This window comes from Sceloporus undulatus, chromosome 11, assembly GCF_019175285.1.
Source record: "Sceloporus undulatus isolate JIND9_A2432 ecotype Alabama chromosome 11, SceUnd_v1.1, whole genome shotgun sequence".
Taxonomy (NCBI): Eukaryota; Metazoa; Chordata; class Lepidosauria; order Squamata; family Phrynosomatidae; genus Sceloporus; species Sceloporus undulatus.
The window spans coordinates 4,877,847-4,887,045 of NC_056532.1; the positions used below are offsets into that span (position 1 = coordinate 4,877,847).

The following is a 9,199-nucleotide window of genomic DNA, read 5'->3' on the forward strand; positions in this document are numbered from 1 at the left end:
TGAGACGACGCCTCTCTAGGAATGTCTGGGTCCTCCAGGGCAACTCTGTGGTCAACAGCCGACAGACACTGACCATAGAGTTGCACTGGAGGAGCTACAAAGGCTTAGGAGAGTGGTCTCTCTAGGAGTTTCTAGGTCCTCCAGGGCAACTTTTATTGACCATAGAGTTGCACTGGAGGAGCTGCAAAGGCCTAGCGGAGTATCCTCTCTAGGAATCTCTAGGTCCTCCAGGGCAACTTTTATTGACCATAGAGTTGCATGGAGGACCTAGATATTCCTAGAGAGGGCATAAGAATCACCAAAGCCGCAAATCTGTGGGGATGACTGTATGGCTTTCAATACACCTAAATATAAACCCAGCTCTAAACCAAACCTTTTGAACCCTCCTCCTTCCCCTGTTCTGCCTCCCTTCTCTCAGCTCCAGTTCTGCCTGGGGGCCCCTGCCCTTCCGGAGAACCTGTCCCTGCGCTTCTCCAGCCCGCCTCCGATCGTCGTGGAGAAGCTGAAGCCTCCGGGGGCCCCTCCGCCCTGGGACCCAGGGGCCGGCGATGGGGGGTCCCTGCGCTTCTCGGCCGTCTCCGAAGAGAGTCTCCAGAGGGCTGTCCGGATGGCCAAGCGGGACCTGAGACGGCGGCAGAGGGAGCGGCACTCGCACCCACGTCTCTCCCAGGAGGAGGACCCTGGCCGAGGCAAAGGGCCTGGGAACGTGGGTCCAGCCAGGGCACCTGAGACCCACCTGAAAGACAGACGCGCTCCCAAGGGGCAGGCAGCTGGCACCAAGGCCAAAGTCTTCCTCTCCAAGCCCCCCTGGGGCAAGTCCGACTCACCCCCCACCCGCGATCCAGGACCCACGCCAGCCCCACAGAAGGAGGAGGAGGAGGAGGAGGACAGGTGCCCCCGAGAGGTCAGGCGGCTGCAGAAGGAGCTGCAGAGCTACGTCCGGAAGGTGGAAGAGCTGGCCCAGAAGGGTGAGCAGGAGGGAGCGGGCGGCTGTGGGTCCTTGGCTTCAGTCCCAAAGAGTCAAGCAGTCCATGCTCTCCAGAACGAAAGCGCTAAGCCCCCCATGGGCCAAACAGGGCTGGTTAGGGGTCCCTTGCTGCCTGGGCTTCCACTCACAGCCCCCATGGCCCCTCAGTGTGCCCTTTGGAAATGGGCTGCTGGCCATCCCCGCCTCCTCCACCTCCATAGAATCATAGAGTTGGCAGAGACCGCAAGAAGGGCCCTGATCCAGTCCAACCCCTTTATTCTGCCATGCAGGAACTCTCAATCAAAGCATATCCAACAGATGGCCATCCAGCCTCTGTCAAAGACTTCTAAGGAGGGAGACTCCACCATAATTTCTGAGGAAGGAGCGTATTCCACTGTTGAACAGCCCTTACTGCCAGGAGGTTCCTCCTAAGGTTGATTGAGGTGGAGTCTCTTTCCCTGTAGTTTGCATCCATTGCTCCATTGTCTCCTACTCTCTGGAGCAGCAGAAAACAAGTTAGCTCCCTCCTCAATATGGCATTCCTTCAAGTATTTAAACAGGGCTATCCTATCACCTCTTAACCTGCTCTTCTCCAACTAAACATCCCCAGCTCCCTAAGTCTCTTCTCATAGGGCTTCATGGTTTCCAGGCCCTTCACTAATTTCGTCGCCATCTTATGTTCTGCCCGACTGTTTTCCAGAGAGGAGTGAGAGGCTCTTGGATCCTGAGGAGGAGCGTCGTGCCCAGGTCTGGAGGCAGGAGCAGGCCTCACGCTCCGCTCGGATGTTGTATGTGCTTCAGCAGCAGGTCTGGAGGAGACGGGCTTGGAGGCTGTTCTGGGCTGCGTATGCATGTGCTGTGTGCAGTTGTGCGCATATGGCAGGGGTTCTGGGCTGGAAATCCATTGCATGAGCCCTGCAGTTCTAGGAGCCCCCCTCAAAGCCTGGAAGTTTGGGTCGGGGTGCTGGGTTCTTGGACCAGGTTTTTTCTACGTAAATGTCATTTAACGGTCTGTAATGGTCTGACTGCTCTGCCTGAACAGGTGAAAGAAATCCAGGAAGATCTGGAGAAGCTGTGTCCTCATAAATTCAGGCACACCAAGAAGGTGAGGGGCCAAGACTGACTTTAGGAAGTGGGAGGGGAGGTACTTGCTGAAAGTGGGATTGTGGGGACACAGCCCTTTGCCTTGCAGGTGCTTGGCTCCACATTCGCTGGAGGGCATCCGCTGGGCATCCACCAGCCCAGGAGTGCTTTGGGAGGCCTGAGCCCAAAGCTTTCCTTGCCCAGGAGCCTGGATGGATGGATGGTGCTCAGCTGCCTCATGCTTTTGCCTCCTGCTTCCCTCTTTCCCTTTGTGATGCAGTCGCGTGCGATGGCTAGGCTGGCAGCAGCCCACAGAGGAGCTGTCAGGGCCCTGCAGACCTTTGTCTCCCAGTTTGGCGACCGTCCAGAGCAGCTGCCTGCCCCGGCCCACTGCAGGGAGCTAGGCCGCCTCATCCGGCAGCTCTCCCTCTGCTCCACCCGCCTCGAGATGGAGCCCTCCATCCCCGATGTTGTCTTGGACCTGCTGCTGCAAATCGAGGTGAGGGGGTTGGTTTGTGCTGGGCAGCTAGAGAGGGGCTGCTGGGGAGCAGACCCTTGGCATGTCCCACTGCAGAGGGGCCCACTGTGGGCTGCAGGCTATGAGGGAGCAGCAGTGGGTACTATTGGGAGGCATGGAGCCTCCCTGGAAGGCTGCCTTTAGAGGCCTTTTGAAGGGCAAGGGAGATGGTGCTTGGATCTGGGGTGGGAGTCCTGTTGCCCAGGAGAAGTTGCTGGATTACAGGTCCTATCACCCCCACCAAGCCAGCATAGTCAGCCTTGAGGAGTGCTGGGGGTTGCAGTCTAGGAAGCCACATGAAGGAATACTTGTAAGGACCTCTTCAGGTTCTCTTCAGGTTGTGCTGGGACCTGGCAGCAGAGGGAGAATGTTTGAGGCAGGCAGGTTTGTTCCCCAGTTGTTGGCTTGGAGGCTGCATTGACAGGGAAAGGAGTGCAGGTAGCCCTTGGAACAGGGCTGTGTGTTGGGTGGCTCTCAGGAAGCAGCCCTTTTCTACCTCCTCAGGACTTGGACTCTTTGGTTGCCAAGAAGGACTCTCTGCAGAAAGGGCCTGCAGGACAGCGCTCCCTGCCTCCTCAAGCCGGGCCTCCAAAGGGCCCCCTCCGGTTGACCAGGAGGGAGAAGGCGTCCTGTCCTTTGGAGCACAGGAGGCTGCCAGTGGCCAGGAAGCTCCTTCCTGGTGAGTATTCTGGGTTTGCATGCCTTCTCTTTGGCCAAGGCCATGTTTTGGGCAAGGGGGCTTTTCTCTCATTGGAGAGGCCCAGTGACTGGCCATCTGTTGCCTGTAGGTCCCACCTGGGCATCTAGGAGTCTTGGGGTGGCGGTGGGGTTTGTGTGCCCTGAGAGTCAGAGGGCAGCCAGGGGAAGGAGATGGGGCCACCCTGGACTGAGGCTTCTATGTGGATAAGGACCTTAGCTGCCCCAGGCATTTTCTCTCTGCTTCTGTGAGGAGCAAATACAGAGAGGTTTGTCCTGCTGGGACTTGGCATTCCTTTGCTTGGCTAACTTCTCCTGCAAAGCTAAAGTAGGCTTAAACCTTTCCTGACAGCTGAGGCAAAACAAGGACGACAGCAGAAACACACACACACAAGATAGCCAGAATAGAATATATTTGTGTGGCACTGGGTCTTCTCTCTCCTTACTTATCCAGTTCAGGGGATGGTAGGGAACTTCTCCTTCTCTAGATGTTGATGATGGGAGGTGGAGTCCAAGAACCTTTGGGTGATGCCCATTCTCTGCAATATACCTGCTTAAAAGATGCTATGCTACATTTATCATCATCCTTGGCCTCAGATGAACATCCTGAGTCGCATGAGATCCTGGCACGAAATGGGGGCAGCGGAGAGTGCGGCGGAGGGGGGCCTGATGGGGGCTGGCCCCCTCCCAAGAGTGAGGCCTCAGTGGAGGCCTGGGCCAGAGCTGAGCTGGAGAAGACCACGAGGGTGGCAGCCGCGGGGCCCGGTGTGGAAGGTGCCCTCCTGCGGAGGAAAGGAGCAATGCTGCTCCCCACCAGACCGCAGGTACAGACATGTAAACGTTCCCCCACCGTAATTCCAGGCGCCATCAGACAGTGTCTCCCCATGGTGTCATGTCTTGTGTTTTTGGAAATTATAGTTGTTCAGTCAGAGGCTTGGGCAGGCATTTATTTTGGAAGAAACCTCTCCCCAATGCAACTGAAACAGCCCCTCCTTGTCACACTTTGGTTTCTCTCTCAAGGGAAGCTCTCGGCCCCCCCGGAAGAAGGGTTTGGCACAGCCACAGGCCAGGCAGGCCCGGTTCCAGGAGCCCACTGTCTCATTCCGGCTCAAGGAGATGAAGCCCCCCGTGCGGGAAAGCCGGACCCCCCGGGTGGCCCCCCAGCCCCCCCCCCCCCCTCGCCTCACCTCACCGGTAGGTCCCTGGCCTGGCCAGTTCCACTGGGAAGCTGCCTTGGAGGACCCCCACTCCCTCTTTCAAAGCCCCAGAGGAAATATTTTGTCTTCAGACTGATGTTTCTTTTGGGGGGGGTCATCCCTCTGCCTGCAAACTGCCTTGAGGCGCTTCCCCTTTGGTGATGGGAGAGGAGAAGGTAAGCATTCTCTGGCCAAAGTTTTTCTTTGTGATGGGACTTTTGCAATGCAGGAAGCAGGGCTCCTTTCTGTTTATCTCTTCCTGCTCACCCCCAAATTCCTTGCAGGCACCCTGAGAAGAGTCCCAGGAGCAAAGAGGCCTCTCTGGAGAGTGAGGTGGCAGAAGGGAGGCAGGGCACCCTGAAGAGGAAAGGAGCGCCCAGGTGGGCCTGGGTACCTGTTTCAGGTGGCGAGGGAAAGTGGGCACTGGATAGGCTTCAGGTTCCACCCACTTGTACTCAACCCTGGGTTGTGAAGGAGTTGGCTCTTTGCCATTGCTGGCATCATTGTTGTGCCACCTTCAGTTGAAACTGAAAAGTTAAAGGCAGGTACTGCTGCTCTGAGTGGGTTGCAAGCTAAGAGTGTGGTGGGAAGAGGAGTGGGTTGCCTCTCTGCAGGGGGAACCCCAGGAAAAGAGAGGAGGAAGAGGGGGTGCTGGGGACGGGGAGCAGGATCAGATCCTGGAGGACCTTGAGTGAGAGCGAGCCTTTGCATCCACTCCCTGCCAGCTGCATATCTGTCCCTTCTGCCTGTCTGGTTGAAAAGAGGGGCCCAGAGCAGGAGGGCCCCCCCCCCCGCGGTGGCTGACATGTTTGAACCCCTCCTTCTTCTGCCTCTGCCCACCTCCAGGTCTGATGGCATCTCTCCAACCCAGATGGCCGAGAAAGTTGAGCAAGCAGTTCGAGAGCGGCTGGAGCCACTCCTGGCCAAAGCACAGGTGGGGCAACACAAGGGACCCTCTTTCCATCCCAAAGAATGCAGCCCCCTCCTTTCAACGCTGGGTCTGGTTTGGTTTTGCTCCCAAGGCCTCTCCCACGTCTCTTTCCAAGAGAGTCTTCTTGCCAGCTGAGCTCCAGTGCTCCCCTGATGGGGAAAGTGCCTGTGGGCACGCTGACTCCTCCACTCACTGCACTGTGCCCCACCTTTGCCCCAAGGAGTGCCAGGTGGCATAGGTGGCTCTCCCCTTCCTTTATACTTGCAACAACACTCCTGCGAGACAGGCCAGCGAGTGACTGGGCCCAAAGCCACCCAATGAGCTTCTTGACTCTCTGGGTGTCTGATTCCGGATCTCCCAAGCATCTGACCCCTCTCATCTCCCCACCCCCAGTTAGCTCCTTCCCGGTGAGTGTTCTGGGGCTGCCACGGAAAGACCTGTGTGTGCATGGCTTCTGTGTGGCCAAGGCCTGGACGGCTTCTCCTTTCTGAGGGCACTTAATTCTTTCTGGAAGCTGCCTATCTGGCTCAGTCTTCCTCCCTCACATGGCGGTGATGGTGCACCCCTCAGCCTGGGTGAAGGGCTTGTCTAGCCTCCTTGACTTTCCTGCAGAAATTGGCAGAATTAGGGCCTCAGGGGGTCATAATCCTGGGGTGTGCTTTCTTTTTGCAGAAGGTGAATCTCTCCCTGGAAAAAAAAATGGGCCCCAAGGGACCCCTGTGGGTCACCCAGCTGTTGCCCCAAGAGACCCAGAAGGTAGGAGGTGGTCTCAGGTGGCACTGGGGGAAGGCCAGGGAGATGTCAACAGGGTCTTCAGGGGGTGCCTAGGGACCCTTTGGAGGGACAAAGTTAGGAGGGAGGAGGGAGGAGGAGGAGGAGGCATGAAGGGGCCCTGAGAGATGCTGCTTCTCACTGGCCCTCTCTCCCTGGGCAGTTGCACTGTGCCTCCCCCCCCCCCCCACAAGCCTCAAGGAGTTGTGGGGATGAGTGTCGTTCCAGAGGGTGGTGCATGGAGGTGGCTCAGGCTGTGTGTGTCTGAACCCAGGTGGGCCAGTGGCTAAAGGGCTGCCTAAGGCTTTGGGGCTCCCTGCCTGGAGGCCAGAAGGAATCCCCAGTGGGTAAGGGCCAAGGGGACAGGCCTAAGGCTGCCTGGGGGGGGGGCAGAGCCTCAGTGAACCCAGGCCAAGGCAAAGCCTCCCAGGGAGCCCCTTCTGGGCTTGGGGGGTGGGAAGGATCCTGTGCTTGCTGGGTCTGCTCTTGTCCGAGCCTCCCTTTAGGGAACTCTAGCTGTGTTCCCAACTTCTCTTGGTGCCCCTTGCCAGGTGGCTGATAAAGATGCTCTGGGAGGTGACCTGGAAGACTCTACCCTGGAGCAGCTCAAGAAGGCAGAGCAAATGGCCCTTCCGGCCCTGGGCACCTCTGACCTGGAAGTGATGCTGCAGAGGATGGAGGAGATAGAGGTACAGTACCTGCAGGTGTTCCCCCCCCCCATTGCCCCACTTGCGTTGAGAGTCTGCTCACCTGTGTGGAGATCCCTTATGCCTCCTCATGATGGCACCAGGGGGCGCTGTCCCCTTGTGTAGCCAGCCCTGCAGAGACTTCTCTGTCCTTGGCCCAGGGCCTCTTTGCTGACCTGGACCCCATGCCCCCCAGCAACCCTAAGGCCCAGCTCACATGGGAAAAGGGAAAGAGCACCCCTCCAAGGGCCACAAAGGGGGTAGGAAGAGGACCTCCTGGCTGAGACTGCTTCTGCCACCCTGCAGTCCAGCCACCCTTTCCCATAACCATAGCCGTACCCCCAATGGCCTGTTAAGTGAGGCTGGGTTTGTGTGGGTCTGTTGCAGCGCTCCGAAGAGGCTGTGCGCAGGCGCTACCACCAGCTGGTTTATACCGACATTGAATTCTGTGCCTGGGAGGAGAAGAGGGGTGAGTCTTTGCCTCCACTCACCTCCCCAAGATTCCTAAGGCAGAAGAATGGCAGCGGGCACAAGAAGTTCGACAGTGGAACACACTCCTTCCTCGGAGTGTAGTGGAATCTCCTTCCTTGGAAGTGTTTAAGCAGAGGCTGGATGGCCATCTGTCGGGGATGCTTTGATTGAGATTTCCTGCATGGCGTGGGGTTGGACTGGATAGCCCTTGTGGTCTCTTCCAACTCTACGGTTCTATGATTCTAAGTGTGTGTGTGTTCCTGATCTGAAGGTGACCTGTGCCCCTTCCCCACTGGCCGCCATTTAGTGAGGAAGGGGCTTGCCAGCTGGACAAGGCAGCCCTGCCAGTGGGTACAGGGTCCCTGGAGCGAGCAAGTGGCCTGGGATGGGGCAGCTGTCTTCCCTTCATCCCTCTCTCTTCTCTCCAGGGAAATCGGATGCAGCAGGGGGGCTGGAGCCTGGGGGCCCCCCTCCTCCCATTCAGATCACCCGGCTGGAGACCCCCAAGGAACCCCAAGTGGACATTGTCTTGGAAAGGCCCTCGGACACCAAGTGAGTGGGGGCCCTGCTCTGCCCTGGAGGGTGGCGATTGGCAAGGAAAGAGGCCGAAAGGGCCTTGGGCTGGGAAAAGCCCCTGTCCCACTTGAAGGCCCAGAGGGCACTGGGGAAAGGAGGAATGGTGGCAACCTGGAGAAAGAAGGTGGGCTGAGCTCTGGTGCTTGTGAGGGGGCCACTCAGATGGCATTGTGTCAGTGAAGTCATTTAATGCTGAGTCCCTGAGTGCCACTCACTGAGCAAGAGTGGGCCTCGGTGCAGTCCTCCCTGTGAGGGTGGGAGGAAAAGAGGGAGTCTGGTTGGGAGTGTGAGGGTCACACAGAGGAGGGCAGATTTGGTCTGACCTAGCTTTGGGGCTCCCTTTGGGTCTCACCCCTGTTTTTCTGGTCCTTTCAGCGCCATGGAGGAGGAAATGGAAGGCGGGGAGGAAGAGCCCCCGCAGCCCAGGGGTGGGACAGGGCATCCTTCGGGGTCCCAACTCTCCCCAAGGAAGGGGGCTGGCACCTTCCTCTCGGTCCCCCAGAACGTGCTCCGGAGCATCAGTGACTACGGCACCCGATACGAGCAGCACCTGAAGCGGATCTCACATGAGGCTGTGGGCAGCTTCAACCCCTGGCACATCGCACAGAGGTACGGTAGTGGGCAAGGCCTTCCGGGGTGGTGGCAGCGGCAAAGCAGAGCAAGCGTGCAGAGAATGCGCCAGCCCTCCAGGGCTTTGGGCCCCTGCTGACCCCCCTTTCCCCCCCTTCCCAGTTTGGCAGAGGAACTGGCGGAAGAGGCCCTGGCGGAGGTGGCGACAGAGCTGCAGGGCCTGTGTGAGGACTATGCAGAGGCAGTCTTTACCTCCGAGTTCCTGCAGGCCAAGTGAGGGAGGGGCGCCCCTTCTGGAAAGAGCTGATGTGCGTCTGACAGTGCTCCCCTCCCCGGGGGTTTGGACTTGTGAAGAAGAGCCATCTCTGGCTACACTACTGAGTGTAGATCTCTCTGTGTGTTTGGGGGGGGTGTCTGGGGGCAATGGAGGTCCAAGAAGGACAAGCAAATGGTCCAGGGGAGGGGGGTGGCTGCTCTAGTCCCCTCTTTTCTGGGGGTTGTCTGTTTTGTTCCCAGAGGGTCCCTGCAAGACCAAGTGGGGCGCGCTTGCCTCCCTTCAGCCCCACAGGAGCCAGGGACAGAGAGGACTACTACTGTTGTAGTTTGTGTGTGATTGTCAGCTCTTGAACACAGGGCTGGGTTTTTGGGGTTTTTTGTAATTGCAATTTTAAAAAGGTTTTGTGCATTAAATGGAACTGTTTTGTACTATTTTTTAAAACGTGAAAGATGTCTTTC

At 57.9% G+C, this 9,199-nt stretch overlaps 1 protein-coding gene across 1 annotated transcript in view; it reads left to right on the forward strand.

The window, feature by feature from the left end:
- Nucleotides 1–9,174, forward strand: part of KIAA0753 (KIAA0753 ortholog) — a 9,988-nt gene extending 814 nt beyond the window's left edge. Inside the window, exons 2-16 of the mRNA XM_042442584.1 lie at nucleotides 419–968; nucleotides 1,668–1,774; nucleotides 2,010–2,072; nucleotides 2,331–2,549; nucleotides 3,072–3,246; nucleotides 3,861–4,087; nucleotides 4,284–4,457; nucleotides 4,679–4,839; nucleotides 5,306–5,393; nucleotides 6,063–6,146; nucleotides 6,713–6,850; nucleotides 7,235–7,316; nucleotides 7,747–7,870; nucleotides 8,270–8,503; nucleotides 8,627–9,174. Of these exons, the coding sequence (XP_042298518.1) occupies nucleotides 419–968; nucleotides 1,668–1,774; nucleotides 2,010–2,072; nucleotides 2,331–2,549; nucleotides 3,072–3,246; nucleotides 3,861–4,087; nucleotides 4,284–4,457; nucleotides 4,679–4,839; nucleotides 5,306–5,393; nucleotides 6,063–6,146; nucleotides 6,713–6,850; nucleotides 7,235–7,316; nucleotides 7,747–7,870; nucleotides 8,270–8,503; nucleotides 8,627–8,741 (2,541 nt within the window). The 3' untranslated portion in view covers nucleotides 8,742–9,174. The remainder of the gene's footprint in view (nucleotides 1–418; nucleotides 969–1,667; nucleotides 1,775–2,009; nucleotides 2,073–2,330; nucleotides 2,550–3,071; nucleotides 3,247–3,860; nucleotides 4,088–4,283; nucleotides 4,458–4,678; nucleotides 4,840–5,305; nucleotides 5,394–6,062; nucleotides 6,147–6,712; nucleotides 6,851–7,234; nucleotides 7,317–7,746; nucleotides 7,871–8,269; nucleotides 8,504–8,626) is intronic.
- The last annotated feature ends 25 nt before the right edge of the window (nucleotides 9,175–9,199 follow it).